Source organism: Notamacropus eugenii, chromosome 6, assembly GCF_028372415.1.
Source record: "Notamacropus eugenii isolate mMacEug1 chromosome 6, mMacEug1.pri_v2, whole genome shotgun sequence".
NCBI lineage: Eukaryota > Metazoa > Chordata > Mammalia > Diprotodontia > Macropodidae > Notamacropus > Notamacropus eugenii.
Genome location: NC_092877.1, coordinates 338286761 through 338306275, shown reverse-complemented (window position 1 = coordinate 338306275; position 19515 = coordinate 338286761). Strand labels below are relative to the sequence as shown.

The 19515-nt window shown below is 39.8% G+C and overlaps 2 protein-coding genes across 2 annotated transcripts in view; one reads left to right on the top strand and one right to left on the bottom strand.

Moving 5' to 3' along the window:
- Nucleotides 1–1232: 1232 nt before the first annotated feature.
- Nucleotides 1233–19420, top strand: LOC140510016 (transmembrane 4 L6 family member 4-like). Its single transcript, XM_072618270.1, has 6 exons — nt 1233–1902; nt 9751–10395; nt 12547–12636; nt 13421–13557; nt 15944–16134; nt 19169–19420. Exons 2-6 carry the CDS (start codon nt 10225–10227, stop codon nt 19174–19176), a joined length of 597 nt encoding a protein of 198 aa, XP_072474371.1. The 5' UTR covers nt 1233–1902; nt 9751–10224; the 3' UTR covers nt 19177–19420.
- The window catches only part of LOC140510017 (transmembrane 4 L6 family member 4-like), a 61809-nt gene continuing 57479 nt past the window's right edge, over nt 15186–19515 (bottom strand). Inside the window, exon 7 of the mRNA XM_072618275.1 lies at nt 15186–15205. The gene's annotated coding sequence lies outside the window, so the exon portion shown is untranslated. The remainder of the gene's footprint in view (nt 15206–19515) is intronic.

Below are 19515 nucleotides of genomic sequence, written 5' to 3'. Positions count from 1 at the left end.
ATGAAATTTGGATTCAGTCAAAGAGCCACACTTGAGGACCTAGATGGCCACAAGGGCCTTGAGGCAGCAGCTTTCCCACAGCTTGTGCTTACTCAGTACACAGCTTTTGGTTTGTGACCATCCTTTGCCCTGGTCCTCCAACCTGAGGTTCAGGTCTGGCTCTCAGTGAGCTCTGGATCTATGGCTCAACCTGGGGTATGAGCAAGACAGCTGCCATCTGATTCCCATTCCTTTTCTCTACACGTGATCAATCCAGTCTCTTCAAGACTTAGCTCAAATCTCACCTTCTTCAAGCAACTTTTCCCCATTCCCCTCTTTTCTCTCCCTTACCCCCAAGTACATTCCCTCTGAGATTACCTCCCATACATAGTAATCTGTCCTGTACAGACATAATTGTATGTTGTTTCCTCTATCAGAATGTGAGCTCCTTGAGGTTAAGGACTGTGGGGTTTTTCCCCCCTTTTTTTATCTCACCCTGGTACATTGTAAACACTTAACATAAACAGTCTAAGGTTTGCAAACTCCTTGACACAGATTTGATTTGTTTGTTGTTTGATTGTCGATTTGATTGTTAGAACAATCCTGTTATACTATGCCCACTTTACAGATGAGGAAAGGAGTCTGGAAGGTCTTCACTTAAATTCATACAGCCAGCAGAGGTCCGAAGCAGAGCTTAAACTCAAGTCTTCCTGATGCCAAGCCCAGCACTCTATCCTCTATGCCACTAAGCTTCAACCTTTAGAGTCTTGGTGGGGCAGTGTGTACACAAGTACAATCCACAAAGATCTGAGTTCAGAACTTGATTGTGGTCATCCAGTCAAGGAAGGCCTTCAAAATGTTGATCCCGGCTGAGTGCATTTTAGAAGAATATGGAGAAGAATCACCATGGATTGGCAGGCACTGAGAGGCTGTCATCTACATTTTGGGAGCAACTCCAGAATCGATGAGATCAGAGATTTGAGTCTTTTTAGTAGCCAATACATAAAGATTTTTAATGAAGATATTTCTATAATATTTTGAACCTTTGATACTGTGCTTTGCTGTACAAACCCCTATGCTTTTTTGCCGGAGGTTTAATGGTAATCAAAATATGCTCCTTTTCCCCAGCTCAATAACCACAAACTTAAGTGCCTAAGAATGACTCCTTAGCCTCAAGAACCGATCCACCCGGCAAGGCAAATTTCAATTCTGTTTAATAAGTCATTTAACATTCAAATTAATTTCTCCCTGACTGTGCTCCAAGGCTCTTTCCTCTCCCTTGTGGCTTGGGCCCCTACCTCAGACTCTCCAACCACGGATCTGTCATCCCACCTTCTCCCCTCTTTCCTCAGCTCCGTGGTGGGTCAATTCTCAAAGGCTCTAGTTCTCCCCTCCTCCCCAGCATGTCTCCGGAATCAATCAGGAAGTATCTACCAAGGTGCTGGGCTGAGGCATAGGAGTAAATAAATAGAGGTGAAATAAGTATCAGCACTCAGAGAGTTTACATTGGAGATTAGGGATACTCCTGGATCTCAGAGGAGGTACAAGGATGCGCACAGAAGAAATACAGTGATTGGAAGAGATTGGGCTTGAAATGGCCTCTGGAAGGTGAAGGCTTGAGGGGAGTTTTAAGGAGGAATGCCCCACTTTCTCTGTCTTCTCTACTCAGCCAGCATCCCCGGCTCTCATTTTTATCGCTGACGCCAGCCCTTCCCTAAGTTCCAACTGCCTGGCCAATCCAACCGCGAGTCCTCCCTCCGATTTCCCAGCCGTTTGTCCTTCCCACCCCCTATCCCCACGAGTCCAATACAGTGGGCAGCCCCGTAACTGCTGCCAGGGCCCCCTGATCTGCCTTCTTTGATAGTCATCCTATGCCGCCAACAGTTATTGCACTCCAGTCCCGAGGAAACAGCAAAAACAGAGGTAACCAGAAATGTATATACAACGTAGATACAAGTACTTTCGTACGGGGGGGAGTTGGGGGAGATGGGGTGCACAGGACTGGGTAACCAAAGGCGGAGGATGCTTGCGAAGGCGCCTTGGGGGCTGAGCGTTTTGCTCTTCTCCGGAGTCCGGGCCGGTGCCCAAACTGGTTGGGGAGGGGGGCACACACCTCCAAACAGGGTCTCTGCCATAGCAGCGGTTCGTAGCCCTAGGGCAGCCCGAGTCCCCTGGCAGAATGCAGTTTTTGAATTGCCTAAAGTACCCAGGACAATGGAAACTAGTTATATTGGAATACATTTAGCAAAATATTTTCAAAATCCAGTTCATAGAGCCCAGGTTAAGAACCCCCGGTTTATTCAGTGTCTACCATTCAGAGAAAATTGGAACCATTCAGGTAAAAATATTGAGCTCGCATCCAGGCAATACGGAGGTTTGGATCTGTAAAAAGATGGGGCATAAAGGCAGATTTCGTTATTTTGTTTCTCTGAGACCTTGAACCTGCCTCAAGAGCAGCCATCCCCTGTCTGACTGAGACTCCTCCCCTCCCTCCAGCATTTGGGAGGCATTGGGGAGTCCCAGGAATTGATGCCAAACTTTCCGGGACATTCTGGGAACCCAACTTTATTGGACTTCCAGCCCAATAGTTAAGTATCTGCTATGTGCGGGAAGCTGTGGTGCATTTGGAGCAGAGGGAAGGAAGAGAGAAAAAGAACCAGCATATATTAAACGCCTGCTGTATACCAGTGCCTTACAAAAATATTTCATTTGATCCTCACCACAACCCTGGGAGGTTGATGCTATTATTATTGCCTTTTTATAGTTGAAAAAACCAAGGCAGACAGAGGTTAAGTGACTTTCCCAGGTTTAAACATAGAAAACTACCTGAACTACGCTCTTCATGACTCCAAGCCCTAGCCACTGCCTCATAGGTGGAGGTGGGGCTGCAAAGCAGAAACTCAGATCCCTGGGAGAGGGAGGGTCTCAGGTGAGGGTCAAGGTGACTTGTCTTTCTTTGGACCAAGAACTGTGGTTTGAGGTGTGGAATTTACCTTCTGCAGTACAAGCAGGCACCTCCTCCATAACTTTTAGCTTTAGATGTCTGGGGCTCTTGGTTCACACTCATGGGACTTGCCCATGGTCATACTGTTAAGAACCTGGGTCTTCCTAACTCTAACCTATTAGCCATGAGGGAGCTAGCTAGAAGTCTGAAAGGAGAGAATGATCGATCTGGTTTTAGGAGAAGCTGAGTTCAAGTCCCGTTTCAGAAGTTTAATTAGCTCTGCAACCATGAGCAAGCCCCTTAAGCTCTCTCTTTCAGCATCCTTATCTGTAAAATGGGGATGATGATGGAACCCATCTCACAGGCTAGTTGTGAGGACCAATTGAGATAACCCATGTAAAGTACAAAGATACTTCTGCAAGAGATGTTGACTGGTAGGAGGAGAATCAAGAGTCATATGCCAAAAACCTGACTATTGAACCACATGATTCAACCCCAAGTGCATGAACTTCCTTATCATGTTCTGTGTTGGTTTTATGTGCTATGACATGGTTTTTCCTGTAAGTATATAAGCTCCATCAGGGTAGGGGACATGTCTTTTCCTGCTTCTCCAGCCTCCAGAGAGTCAAAGTTGGGACTGGCCGTATAGTCTATATCTTTGACTAATAACTGTAGTGGCAACGGTAATAGGGTGGAATGGGGATCCCTGTGGGTGCTTGGGCAGTTTACTCTAGAGGTTTCAGTTCCTCATCTGTAACATGAAGGGATAGGGAGTAGATCTGGACTGTAAGGTCTTCTCATCTCTAAATTCTAGGAGTCCTCAGCATTGGAGAAGGAACTCAAAATGAATTTCCCAGAGAATGAATTTTACATACAATTGTTTGCTTCTGCCATAATGTTAATAGATACCTTAGTTCAGCTAGGTGTATCAGTAAGCACCCCAACATACCCAGGGGGGCCTGCGATCACAGCTTCTTTGATCTGCTTTTCTAAAAGAAAAGGTAACTTTTGAAGGGTTAACAATCATTTTAATCAAGCACATGTATCATTCAGTTAGCTCAGAGGAAAACGTCAGCACCTTGAACTTCAGAGAAAATACAGAGAAATCTAGATCAGAAGACAGTACTTTGAAACTGTCTAACAGAAGGCAATACATACATCACAATTCAACAGACAGGTCCAACTGTCTGACCACAGCTACCAGAGAGGGAAGCACCAACATCTGGGTTTTCAAAGCTGGGGGGCTGCTTATCGGCTTCCCAGAGTCTCATCTGGCAAACCTTCATCCAAAAACTAAGTCCCAAAGTAAAACTGCACCTCTGAGTCTTTATACACTTTTTAGAGCCGGGGGTATCACAACACTTGAGAACCAGTGCCTCATTAGCAAAAGGTTCGGGCCATCCTACAAATCTTTCCAGGCGCAACAAAGGGTGGGAAAGATCCTCCTTAATCACATTATTCAGAGGTATTATACTTTTTGGTATAAACAAAAACAACAAAAGATCCTACTTTGCTTGCCATTACACTGTTATGTTAAGCAGGTCTTTAGTCAACAATCCAGGCATTCCAACTACCGTTTTTAATGTAATGACTCATAATTTAATTTATGTGGGAAAATACAGGCCAAGTTGTTAACAGCCCACTTAAAACATGTCTTTAGTTTGGAGGCTATGGCCCATGTTTTCTTTTCAGATTGTTTCATCTCTTATCCCTAGAGGCAACCTGGTATATTGGGGAGAATGCTCAACTGGGTAGTCAGAGACTATTGGTTTAGCACTGTGCCCATGGGCAAGTCACTTAATCTTTGAGCCTCAGGCAACTGTCTTGGGACCAAAAGTTATAGGGAGATAGTTTGAACATGATTGTAATCATAGACACTTTATATGTTGGCATGAGCCATGTCTCTTTCCAAATACTATATGCTCCTTGAGGGAAGAGATGGTATCATCTATTTCTTGTTTCTCCACACCCATGACAACTAACATAGTTCTATCTAGTTACACAGGGAACTTAGTAGCTGTTGAATAGATAGAATGAAACTTAATTCTCTTTAACTTATGTAATAACCTGGGCAGCTAGGTGGTACAGTGGATAGTGCACCAGCCCTGGAATCAGAAAGACCTGAGTTTAAATCTAGCCTTAGACACTTATTAACTGTGTGACCTTGGGCAAGTCACTTAATCCTGATTGCCTCAAAAAGCAAGCAAACAAAAACTTATGCAATACCCCTCCTCTGGGCTCACTTGCCCAGCCCCAGTGGTAACATTGGCAAAGATGGTTCTCCAAAAGAGGGTTTGCTACAGCTTTCAGGGCTCTAAGGATAAACCTGTGGGTTGCTATCCTCCAAACTCTATCTTGTGTGCTGCAAAGGCAAAGGCAAAATGAAGTGATAGTGAAGCAATGGAGAGAGAACCCCTGTGGCAAGGCAACTCACAACTTTGATGTCATTTCTTTCTCTGGAAAGTCCTCTTGAAGTGAGGGGGCACATGAGTTTTTCTGTTGATCAGCTGGGCTGACTTCTCAAAAGAGAGTTTCTCTGCTAGATGGGTTGTTGGACAGTGTTGCTGTTGGCCAACTGCCACCAAGCAGTGCTAGCCAGATGATCAAGTGGCAGTACACTGGGCAGTGGCTGCTGGACAGCACCTGGAAGTCCAGATGGCTGCTGCACTGGACAGTGGCCACTAGACAGAGCCTGAACGATGCACTGCACTGGATGGTAGCTGTTGGACGGTTGGCCAGGCAAGCCACTGGACTTCTTGGGTTGCTTCCATTTAACTGGAAGCCACGGGGCTTCTCTCATAGATCGGTTAGACTGCTGGATTCCTGGGCTTTCACTTTAATGGAACTCTGGTGGGTGAGAGTATACTCATCAGTTGGACTGTTGTAGTGCTCTTTCAGAAAGAGCAGTGATGATGATGGTAAGTGTAGTAATAATAATAGCTAACATTTATATAGCATTTAGTATGTGTCAGGCACTGTGCTAAGTACTTTATAATTTTTATCTCATTTGATCATCACAAAAACCCTGGGAGGTAGGTACTACTATAATCCCCACTTTATAGATGAGGAAACTGAGGTAAATAGAGCTGAAATGACTTGCCCAGGAAGTAGCTGCTACTGTGATTCCCATTTTACTGGGAAATCAGAAAACTGAAGCAGATATAAATTAAATAACTTGCCCAGAGTCACACAGTTAGTAAGTGTATAGGCTGAATTTGAGCTTAGGCCTTTCTAACTCTGCTCCCAGTGCGTGCCACCTGGTTGCTCAGTAACCTTTTAGCTTAGGTTAGGATCAGCAGAAACCTCTTCCTTTGACTCCTCCAGAACCATAACTCTGAGGTTATTTGTTAACTCCAGGCAGGAGTTGGAAGAAGTCTAGTCTCTCCTGTTCCAAATATCCTTCCTGACTCAAAGCCCCTTCCCTAGTAAGCCACTGCATCTTGCTTTAGGGCTAGAGGTCTTAACCTTCTTTGTGTCATGAATCTCTTCTGAGAGTCTGATGAAATTTAGGGACCCCTTCTCAGAAGAACTTTTCTTAAGTTCACAGTTGATATGCATATCCTTTGACCTAGCGATAGGTCTGTATCCCAAAGAGATCGGAGTAAAAAGGAAAAGATCCTATATGTACAAAAGTATTTATTGTTGCTCTTTTGGTGGTGACAAAGATTTGGAAATCAAGAGAATGCCTATTGATTGGGGAATGGGTGAACAAGTTGTAGCATAAGATTGTGATGAAATACCATTGTACTGTGAGAAATGATGAGGGGGGTGGTATCAGAAAAACCTGGCAAGACCTACATGAACTGATCCAAAGTGAAGTGAGAAGAATCAGGAGATCATTGTGTACAGTAATAGCGAGGTTGTAATGATGATCAATTGTGAAAGACTTGGCTACTCTAATCAATACAATGATGCAAGACAATTTCAAAGGGCTCATGATGAGAAAATGCTACCCACCTCCAGAGAGAAAACTGATTAACTCTGAGGACAAACTGAAGTATAAGAGATATGGGGGCAGGGTAGGTAGATTTGATAATCATTTGCATAGAGATGGAAATTAAATCCATGAGAACTGATGACACAATAAAGAGAAATAGTATAGGGAGAGAAGAGAAGAGGGCCCAGGATAAAACCCTGAGGGATACCTATTGTTAGAAGTCACAATCTGGAAAAGCATCCAGCTAAGCAGCAGAAGAAGGATCTTTAGAGGGATAGGAGGAAAAACAAGAGATAGTGGTATCATGAAAACCCAGAGAGAAGAGAATATCAAGGAGAAAATGATGCACAATGTCAAAGGCTACAGGGAGGTGAAGGAGAATGAGGACTGAGAAAAGACCATTGGATTTGGCAACTAAAAGATTAGTAACTTTGAAGTTTTGGTGGAATAAGGTTAGAAGCCAGATTGAAGGGAGAAGAAGAGAGTGAGAGGAGAGGAAGGGGAGGCATCTATTGTAGATGGACATTTTGAGGAGGTTAGCTACGAAAGGCAGAAGAAACAGAGAATGTTGGTTAGCAAGGATGGGAGGATCCAGTGAGGTTTGTTTTAAGATGGGAGAGACATTGACATTTTTTGTAGGTAGTAGAGAAGGAGTCAGTAGAGAGGGAGAGATTGAAAATATGTGGGAAAGTGGAAATGAGAGGACAATCTATTGGAGGAGTTGGAATGGAATGGGACCACTTGAACAAGTAGAGGAGTTAGCCTTGGCAATCTTTAATGTGTGATCTTCTCACTGGTGGAGATCAATGCCTGTGCCTATGTAAGGTGGGGTGGAGTCTACAAGGACAGGAGAGGAAAGATTTGGTCTCTTGAGTTGTTTGGCCCTCGAGTCTCTTCAGGTACTTCCAACTTTAAGAGAGAAGATGATGATGGCAGTGATGTATCTTTTCTGGCTTCCCCACATCAATACAGCTTTGATAAAATGTGGGAGACAGTCTTGCTACACCCTAACAGTGTTGAGAAGATACAATATGGAAGTCTCTAAGAGTCTCAGTAGGATGTGGGGCATATCATTGCCACCATATTGGATTTCTTTTTAAAATTTCTAATTAATTTACTTATAATTTATTATTTTTATTTCTTTTTTCTCTTTTCTTTAATATCTCTTTTCTAAATCTCCCCCACCCTTTTCAGAATTCAATTCCTATCACTAAGAATCTTGAAAAGAAAGGGTAGGAGCTAGGCTGTGAAGTCTTTAAATGCAAACCAAATTTTTATTTGATACTCTGCCAGATAGAAGTGAGGAGGGCTTAAATAAACAAAGACAGGAAAATGTGACTCCTTGCTGTAGCTGAAATAGAAGACTGTGTTACTAAGATTGTGTTATTTAATGAAGTTGTATAAAAATTGTATCTAGTTCTGGTCCTCCCCTGCCACCTTCTGCCACATTTTATCAGCTTAATACTTTTATAAATAGTAGTCAATATGAAGCGGCAATAATAGGAAGTAAGATTGCAAAGGGGCATCTAGAAGTTATATACACACCATTCCAAAGATCAAAGGAGCATCATTTAAAAACTGTATCATATGTTAACCAAAATTCACATCCTAGTTATATGTGCTGAATCAGGGGAAACCACCTAGGGGCTGCTGCCAAGGTTTCTGGTCTTGTGATGGATCAGTTCTAGCCAAAATCCAGATCTCCACAGCTCTAGGCCATCAGAATATCAAAAGGCACCAATGACTTAGAGTTGATGACTTTGAAGTTTTATCAATAAATTGGAGATGATTTGGACATGCTAATGAACTAACCCCAAGATGGTGCAGGGAAACATCAGTCCACTTCCCCAAAAAACCCTACAAAAGGAGACCTTAATCTCCTGCCCCCTCTTCCCTCTCCAACAGGCCCATCCTACTGAGTGCTCTCAGCTCTAGTCTGTGGTTATGAGAGTGATGCTCTTTGTCTCTCCCCATATCCATTCTCTTACCCCATACTGCCTGCCTTCCTTCACCATCCCATTTCCTCTCTGCCTCTGTACCATTTTTCACCATTTGTCTCTCCCTTTATCGGCTTCTTGCTCCTATACTGTCTGTATTTAATTCAAGTGTGATTGCTACTCGTTTCTCACTGCCAATCATGGGCTTTTCTGGAGAGTACCAAAAGAATTGAGAATACCTGCATCCATTTCACAATTTAATAAATAATCAAAATTGCAAGACAACAAAGAAAAGACACAAGGCCCCTCTTTCTGCTTCCCCAATCTCTGTATTTTCAAGTTTTCCATTCCATGTAGTTTGCATTTACAAATATTCAATAAGGTGATAGCTACTAAAATATTGTTTGCAAGTTTTTAAGGAGCACTGTCATGCCTAAGTGGTTGTGGATGACAGTTTATTTTGTCTCTATACTGATGTTCCGCTTCTGGTATGTTTAATTGCTGAATTCTCAAAGATATCTGGGAGTTCATTTTTGTAGTACAGGGAATTGTTCCCTGATTACTTCTTAAAGAGGACTATTCACTGAATGGACATCACCTCACTCTAAGTGAGTACCTGAATAGGGCTTAGCCAAGAAAGGTCAAGGTCTCCCATTGCATCCTGGGCCATCTCCACTCAACCTGATGAATAACCTGGTCACTGGATCCAGATGACTCAGGAGGGGAAAATGAGACTGGTGACCTTGCACAGCTCTCTCTCCCTCAAAACAAAGTCAAGTGCAAGTCTTGTCATCATTTGTCTGATGTTATGGTCTTCTTTGAAAATGAAGGACAGACACAAAACATAAACAGAGAATTGTCATCTATTAGTAAAGGATAGGGAGCTTCAGGAGTAGAATTCTAGCCACCTCATCATGTCTTTCCTTTGTGTGTGTGTGTGTTTTGTTTCATAGTGGACAAGGGTATGAACTTGTAAGAGTGGATCACAAGGCAGATCTAAAGTCATGCTCATCTCAGCTCCATCCTTCAGTTCCAGCTATGCAATTTTCTTATCTGGATTGCCAGAATAATAATACAAAGTACTGGACTCGATGGCCAAGTGACCACTCAGTAGGTAATCAACTATATGGATATAGAAAACTAAAAAGCTTCCAGGGCAAAGAAGAGCCTATGAATGTTGTGGTGAACCCTGCCTATGTCTAAGTGGCAACATTCCTCCAGGACAGGGTTTGCAGATCCTTTAGAATCTTATCCCCCACCCTCACCCCTCACCAGCCCCTCAGGACTGCATTAGCAAACTAAACCATCCGCCAGGTCTGGCATAGCCCAGTCAAGTCAACTTTCCAAGGGGCGACTTTCCAAGACTACCTGGTCTATGGGGCCTGCTTTCTTACCAACCGAGAAGTGTCCGTCTCTCAGTCAGTACCATGTGCTCTACAAACTATACTCATTGCCTGGGGATAGCGCTCCTGCATATGGCACTGCTGAGCATATTGCTTAATATTCTCCTCTTTTTCCCTGGAATGCAACGAGTATCACCTGAAAAAATTCCTGATGAGGCCTGGAAGCTTGGAGGATTTCTGGGAAGTGGGATCGTGGTGAGTAAATGAATCAAAAATCCCAACTCATTTTGCCCTTTCAGGGGCACTGGACTTGCTCCTGCCCCTTCATTTTCATCAGTACTTAGGCATATGGGGGCCTTGTGTTGATTTGAGGACATGTTCATCTACTGCTTCCTGAGTCTGGCTCTTTGCTGGTGCCTTTACTTGGAGATGCCTTCCATTTATACGGTTTATACCTTGCTTGAGAGCCAGAAGATACAGTGGACAGAGTGCTGAGCCTGCAGTCAGGAAGACATCTTCCTGAGTTCAAATTCTGCCTCAGACACTAGCTGTGTGATCCTGGTCAATTCACTTCACCCTGTTTGCCTCATCCTCCTCTGTAAAATGAGCTGGAGAAGGAAATGGCAAACCCCTCTAGTATCTTTACCAGAAAAACCCCAAATGGGGTCATAGGGAGTAGGACACAACTGAAAAATGTGTGAATACCTTGTCTGTACAATTTTTACATGCTGTCTCCTCCTCGAGGTGTCAGGCATTATAGTTGTGCCTTTTTGTGTGTCTCTAACAGCCCAGTGCTCAGTATACAGTAAGTACTTAATAAATGCTTATTGACTAACTACCTGATTGACACTAAAAATTCAGTGACTTCATTGTCCTTGTGTGTTCTTCATAAGGATTTAATATCAGTGAAGTGCCCTTTGGCTTCGTTAGTCATTAAAGTAAAATGTATTTCACTTTATATTTTTATTATTATTACATTATAATTATTCTTATAATTTTAATATTATAATAATATAATTACATAACAGAATATTCTATTACATTAATTACATTACTATATTATATTACATATTATATCATATCATATATTATATTAATTTTTGATAGAATTATTGTAATATAATCATAATATAACACATTATATTATATTATATCATATATCATATCATTAGTCATATTATATTATGTTATATTATATTACATTATATTATTAATTATATTATTTATATGATATATAAATATATACTTAATATAATATATTATACATTACATTATATTATATAACGTATAATACATATACATAATATAATATGTAATTTATATTACATAATTACAATTATTTATTATTATATCATATTTATATTTTACTATATATTTGCCTATTTACGACTTTGGTCAAATAGGCTATTTGCTGTCTCCCAGTATTCCGATAAAAGACAATATTACTTTTTTCCTCATTAAAAACACCAAAGAAATCACATACTCACGTAGTATGTATCCCTTCTGAATAATAGGAAATTACTAGAATTATATCCAAAGCTATAGATAGGAAGGGTGATGGGAGCTTTTTCCAGGGCACTGACTTTAAACAAACTAAGAGTGCTTTTCTTTGAACAACATAGGTATAAATGACCATTGCACCTACTTAGCTAAAAGGATTAAGAGAAGGAGGAAGCCACCAAATGGCCTGTGTCCTTTCTACCATTAACTGGGTGGAAGCCTTTCCAATTGGCCCTAGATTAAAAAGTTGACTCAAGAATGTATTTTGTCATTTGCTCCAGGCAGGGATTGTGCTGTTCAGGTGCAAACAATCCTAATAGTAATAGCTACTGTTTGTAGATCACTTCAAGTACAAAGAACTTTACAAATATTACCTTATTCAACCTCACAACTCTACAAAGTAAGTGCTATTGTCATCCCTGTCTTACTGATAGGGAAACAGAAGCTCTGAGAGATTAAAAGTCACGTACCTAAGAAAGTGTTTGAGGCAGAAATCAAACCTGGATCTTCTTGGCTCCAGATCCTACATTCTGTCCATTACATCAACTAGCTTGCTAGAAAGAAAAAAATAATCGTAGCATTTCCAGACCAGGCTTTTTCTTTGTCAAAGGAAGACAAATTTTCTCGTTTTCACCCTCCTCATATCCCTTATAAAAGAGGGTACAACTTTAGATGTCATGAACTCCTGTCTCATTTTAGTACTCTATTTAATCAGGTTCAGTGATCATTTCAAGATCAGCATAAAGGTCATCCATGATATTTCATCTCTAGCCGACGTACTTGCCGACTGTCTGTTCTATGCTCCTGACCTTCCAGTGGTCAGCTCACAGGGATTGCTGTCATCTTAGAGACTTAGAGTTCTTTCCCCATTAACCAAACTCACTATTTGTTTCCTTGTCTTGACAGATGCTTTTCCCTGCTGTTGTATACTTACAGCTAAGGAAGTTTGACTGTTGGGGATGCTTTCACCATCCTGCATTTGGAAGGTCACTTTCAGTAAGTGAATTAAGAACATTAACATCCAGTGACATCGTTGGTCTAGGGCAGATCAGAAAGATAACCAGCTCTCTGTTGGTATTGGACCAAGTGAGTTAGAAAGGCAGCAGGGAGATGGGGGGAAAAGGGGAAAAAATCAAAACCCAGTATAATAATAACTGATCAGCATTGGCACATAATTTTAAAGTTTTTGAAGCATTCTTTGGATGTTAGATCACTTAAACCTGGTAACAATTGTGGGAGGTAGATAGGACTATTAATATTATCCTCATTTTATAGATGATAAAATTGAGGCTTGTAGAGATAAAGTGATTTGCTGAGTATGTAACTTCTGAATCTCAACTTCCTCACTTGCAAAACCAGGATAGTAATATTTGTCCTAGGGTGAAATAGTGGAAAACATCAGTCCTAAAATAAGAGTGATCTCCCAAGTTGAAATCTAGCCTCAGACACTTACTGGCTGTGTGACCCCAAGTAAGTTTGCTTCAGTTTCCTTATCTAAATGGGAGAAGGAAATGGCAAACCACTCCATTATTTGTCAAGAATACCCCAAAAGGAGTCTTGAAGAGTCAGACATGACTAAAATGACTCAATTAATATTTGTACCATTGACCTTATGTGGTTACTGAGAGGAAGGTATATTGCAAATAAAATAAACCAATTACTCACATGAAAAATCAGTGGAATCATTCATTTTGTCAGAAAAGTGGCTTTCCCCACCAATACTTTTGTGAGGTTCTTCTCAAAGGGAAAAAGAATAACTTCTTTTTTTTTCCTTTTTCAGAATGTCAATGCCGTCATATTTTCTTCTATTGGAATCCTAGGATCATCATATGGACTTTTTATATCATTGCTTGCTCTTTATAGGGGTCCCAAATGTTTTGTAGGAGGTGATAAATGGGAATATCCCTTCCATAAAGGGTAAGAACAAGCAATATCTAGATATGCACTCTGTTACAAGGATCACTGTTGATTACATTCTTGTGGGCAATTTCTACTTTCTCTTCCCGCATAGATGAGGAAATCGAGGCAAACATGATTAAGTGACTTGCCCAGGGTCATACAGTGAGTGTTCAAATCCAGTCTCAGACACTAGCTCTGTGACCCAGGACAGGTCACTTAACCCTGTTTGTCTCTGTTTCCTCATCTATAAAATGAGCTAGGGGGCCATTGTCAGTCATTTTGACTTATGTCTTGTCACTGGACTTCAACAATTCTGGAGGAGAGAGTGAGGCTAGTGACTTTGCATGGTTCTGCCTCACTTAAATCCGATTCATTTGCAAGTTAAGACATCACCTACTTGGTCCTCTTTGAGAAGGAAGAATGAATGAATGAACAAAAAAACAACAACATGAGCTGGAGAAAGAGATGGCAAATCATTCCAGTATCTTTGCCAAGAAAACCTCAAACCGTCAGACATGATTATCAATTTAAAAAATGAATTCTCTTGTGAACCCATCCATTTTCCTAGGGAGCTCATTTATGGCTTGTTCAACTTCCTTTTATAAGATAGGGTTATTTTAGTATTCCATTTCTTCTTCTGTTAATCTGAGTAATTTATATTTTTGGTAAGCATTCATGCATTTCACTCAGATTGTAAGTTTTACTGGCATATGATTGGACAAAATAACTCCTAATAATTGCTTTAATTTAATTGTCATAGGTGGTGCATTCATCTTGTTCATTTTTGATAATAGAAATTTGTTTTTTTCTTTTAATTACATTAACTAATTATTTGTCTATTTTATTGTTTTTAAAATGTAAAACCAGCTTCTAGGTTTATTTTTATTCAATAGTTTCCTTTCATTTTTATTTATACTTTGATTATCAGAATTTCCACTTTGATGTTTAATTGGGGATTTTTAATTTGTTGTTTTTCTATTTTTTAGTTGTGTGCCAATTCATTGATTTACTCTTTCTATTACTGAAGTATGTGTTTAAAGATAGAAAATTTCCCCTATGTGCTATTTTGGCTATATCCCCAAAATTTTGGAATGTTGTCTCATTGTTGTCATTCTCTTTAATGAAATTATTGTTTCTATAATTTGTCCTTTGACCCATTAGTATGGTTTTATTATCTTCTCCTGTAACTCATTTAATTTTTCCTTTAAGAATTTGGACACTATGCCATTTGGTCCACATATGTTTAGTATTAATATTACTTAGTTGTCTATGGTACCTTTTAGCAAAATGTAGTTTCCCCGTTTATCTCTTTTAATTAGATCTATTTTTGCTTTTGCTTTGTCTGAGATTATGATTGCTACCTCTGCCTTTTAAGCTTCAGCTGAAGCATAATAGATTCCACTCTAGCCCCCTTTTTTAATTCCATGTGTGTCTCTCAGTTTCAAGTATGCTTTTTGTAAAAAACATATTGTTGGATTCTGGTTTCTAATCCATTCTGCTGTTTGCTTCCATTTTATGGCTGAATTCATCCAATTCTATGTTTCAGGTTCATTTTTTTCAAGTACCAGTATTCTATAAACTTCTTGAAAGCAGGGATGGCATCACTTTTTACGCCTAAATTCCTAGCCCCAAAACAACTTCTTATACATAGTAGACAATAAATGTCCTGTTGAATAAATAAAAGAATGAATTAATGAACATCATGAATGAAATTCAACAAAGGTAGACTGAAAAACATTCCCTCTGAGCAAGATAACATTTTATTAACAGAGGTGCTACCTGCCAAGACAATGAATCTATGGCTGCCTCCATTTTAGCCAAAGATCCTGAGCGGAAAACTCCCCTTTTATAATTTTTGAGGAGTGTGACAGAACAAAGAACAGAAATTCCTAGGAGGGGAAAGAATACAATTGGTTACAGGTTGGTAGCATCATGGTGGTGAGGACACGATTACAGAGTTGTGGTGTGGAGGACATTATGACTGGTTGGAAATTGAGAATGAGGGGCTACCAACAGCTTCTTTCTTATCTCTTTGACTAAGAAAAGTTCATTGTTTGAGTCTACCTGCAAGGTCAGAGATGGTGGGCCCAACTTTTTTGGTTAATAAATCAGACATCCTTGAAGTATAACTTGGTGGTGTAAAGAGACTAGACTACCCTCCCTGGTGTCCACTTGTATTCCCCAAGGATAACAAATTTTCTTGAGTCAAGCATAGAACAGGAATTAACAGAAGAACTAGGTTTCTAAACTTAACTTATTACAGGGTAGCTAAATTTCTGAACTGAGTTCAGAGACAGAGAACCATTATTTAAGTTACAGGAAAGAAATCAATTGTAAATAGGGTCAAGAAAAATGATGCGGAATCAGTTTAGTCTTCTCACTTACCTTCTCTTTTCTCGTCTAGGAACTATCTAGTTGATTTGAAATTTTGGAAAGACTGCAAAAGTCCCCCTCATATTGTGCCCTGGCACTTGAGTATTTTCATCATTCAGGGGCTATTAAGTACTACTCAGTTGATAATATGCATCTGTGAACTGATCTCTGGTCTCTTAGGAACAGTCTTTGTATCAGAAAAATTCCCATGGGCACACAGGGGTAAGTGAGTCATTTTGTCATTTTCACATTATACTTCCATCATATGAGTTAACTCAGAAGAGCCGGGCTGTTTGGTCAATAGAATCAAATAGCTTTTTGCATCCTCTTAGCCGAGCACCAGACCATGACCAAAAAGCTCATCAGTCTGACTAGTCCCCAGTTCATCTACAGAGTGAGGTTGTGTGACTGGATCCTAGAAGCACCAATTATAATCTTTGGTCAACACTAAAACCACCTATGATGAAACAAACTGACCACATATTCCAGCCCTCTATCCAGCTCCCTGTGGTCATATGAACAAAGTGTGGGTGAATACGTATATAGGGTAAATGGTTCTAAGGTTAGACATTTTTTTAAATTGATTTTATTTTTTAATTGATTTTTGTTTTTTTTGATATATTTTGTTTCTAAATCACATAAATTTCCCCAATACACCTCTTTCTTCTCCTTTACCTCTCAGAAAGTCATTCTTTATACCAAAGGAGAAAAAAAATCCAGAAAAACTATGAGCATAATATCCAATTAATATTGTATTTTATTACATTATAATTATTATATAATAATAAATATGATTAATTATATATAGATCATAATTAATGTAATACACATTTCATCCACACCTAAAAGTTCCCACCTCCACAAAAAATGGGGGAAGGTATGTTCTTACATCTCAAACTTAGTCATTTTAATTTCAGTGTTCAGTTTCTTTAAAAAATATTTGTAACATATGATAGTTTCTTCCATTAAAAATTTATTTTCTCTCTCATACCTCACCCCATTTAAAGGAGAAAAAAAGAAAGGAAAAACAATAACATGCAAAATTCCTGCACTGGCCATGTTGAAAAGTCTTTGTCTCCTTCTGTATCTTGAGTCCATCACTTCTCTTGCTGGGAGTGGCCAACATTATTAGCTCTCTGAAATTCTCTGGAATTGTGATTGGTTATTGCAGTCATCAAAGTTCTCAAGCTTTTCAAAGCTGTTTGCCTTTGTAGCATTTTTGTTATTGTATACATTTTTTCCTGGTTCTATTCACTTCCTTCTGCATCAGTTCATACCAACTCTTTCCAGGTTTCTTTGGAATTACCCCTTTCTTCATTCTTATGGAACAATAGTATCACATTATATTGATGTATGGGCAGGTAGGTGGCACAGAGGATAGAGCATTGGGTTTATAATCAGGAAGACACATCTTCATGAGTTCAAATCTAGCCTCAGATGCTTATTAGTTGTGTAACCCTGGGCAAATGACTTAACCCTGTTTGCCTCTGTTTTCCTATCTGTTAAATGATCTGGAGAAGGAAATGCCAACCACTCCAATATCTTTGCCAAGAAAACCCCAAAATGGGATCATGAAGAGTCATACAACTGAAACACCTGAACAACAATATTATATACCATAATTTGTTTGGCCTTCCCTAATAATGGGTGGACACTTAGTTTATGGTTTGGGGATAGCACAAAGAGAACTGACAGAAATGTTTTTGCACATGTTAGTACTTTCAGTCTTTCTTTGATCTTTTTAGGGTGGAAAGTTGTAAGTGGTATTTCTGGAGCAAAGAATATGAACAGTTTAGTGACTCATGATATATCATGAAGAATGAAAATGTTCATGCCCAGTAAGGTTATGTTTATTAGAAACACCCCTTTTAAAAGCATGAGAACATTGGACCATGTGTCAGTTTCTATGTTCCCTTCACATTTACTGATTTCATCAGGAAATAACTTTATGGTAGGGAATCAGACTATCAAATATTTCAAAAAAGCTTTGAAATGCTCACACATTCTGTATGTATGAGTACAGATACCAGGTAGGTAATTAGGATTGCTGCCTTCATATTCCATCCTTAGAAAGGAACTAGACTAGATTTTCTTCTGTATTTAAATTTTTCTTGTCCATAAATCTAGTTGAAAATACCACTGACATCAAAATGAGAACTTTTTTTAAAATCTGAAAACTCTGCATTGAAGTTTAGTATTATTTATTTGGTGTCACCAATGTGTTGTTTCCAACCAGTTCCAGTGGGAGAGGGGTGTTACCATAATGCTCAAGAAATTCAGTTAATTTCTGATATGGAGTATTGTTACATAATGGATAGAGAGCCAACTGTACAGTCATGAAGACATGAGTTCAAGACTTTGCTTTGACATATGCTAGCTGTGTGATCAAGGGGCAAGTTGCTTAAGTTCTCAGTACCCCTACTGATTCCCCAGAAAATGTTTGAAGGCTATACAGATGCAGCAGAATCACTGATGTCCATTTATTGGAGGGAGGTTACAAACGGAGTTCTTCACACTGATGTTCATGGAAAACAACAAAAAGTCATAGGAGATAATCATTACATTTTTCTTGATGTTTACATATATTAGGGATAAGAAAAAGGGAGGGAAGGAATAAATATTGTGTCAGACATTGTGCTATGGGCATTACTTCACCCTAAGTGAGTACCTGAATAGACCTTTACCTAAAGGGGCAAAGGTCTTCCATTGCATCCTGGGTCATCTCCAGTCATCCTGATGAATATCTGGTCACTGGATTCAGATGGCTCTGGGGGATAAGTGAGGCTGGTGACCTGCACAGCCCTCCCTCACTCAAAACAAAGTCAAGTGCAAGTCATGTCATCATTTCTCTGATGGCGTGGTCTTCTTCAGCAATGAAGGATGAACATAACCACAATCTCACAAGGCTCCTGAGAGGGAGGTGCTGTTATTGTCTCCATTTTACAAATGAGGAAACTGAAGTAAACACAGGTTAAATGACTTGCATAGGATCAAGCAACTAGTAAGTGGCTGAAGCTATATTTGAACTCAGGTCTTCCTGACTCCAGACTACCTAGAAGATAAGGAATAAAAACACAATGTGCAGCTCATTGGGACTTGTTTAAGTTTCACTGGAACAGAGCCTCAGTCAAAGTCAACACATGATAATCTTGTAAACAAAATCTAGTGATTTTGCAATTGGTTATACATGGTAGTGGGATGAAAAACACAAAAGGCTGAAGAGCAATATAATTTGTGATTTTTTTCTCCCTTCTAGAGGAATAGAGGTGCTGGACTCTTTAAAACATTCTACTGTGCTTGCAAAAGATCTAAGAATGCTCCTTTTCATCATATTTGGAAAAATCCTCATCCGTATGCTCCATGAGAAGGACGAGAGAAGAGACAGTCTTGCTGCTTTCTCATCCATGCAACAACCTTTGTGGATGTGAACTCAAGTTAAACATTATATGTTAAAAAGATCAACAAACTACTGTCCACAAACAATACATGAAACAATCTGTCTGGCTAATCTCCACGTTCATGCTTCTACTCGTCGTCGGGTTTTCCCAGAGAGCAGTTACATCCTCTGGGTCTAGAGATTCACCTTTGGGTGGCTATTCCTAA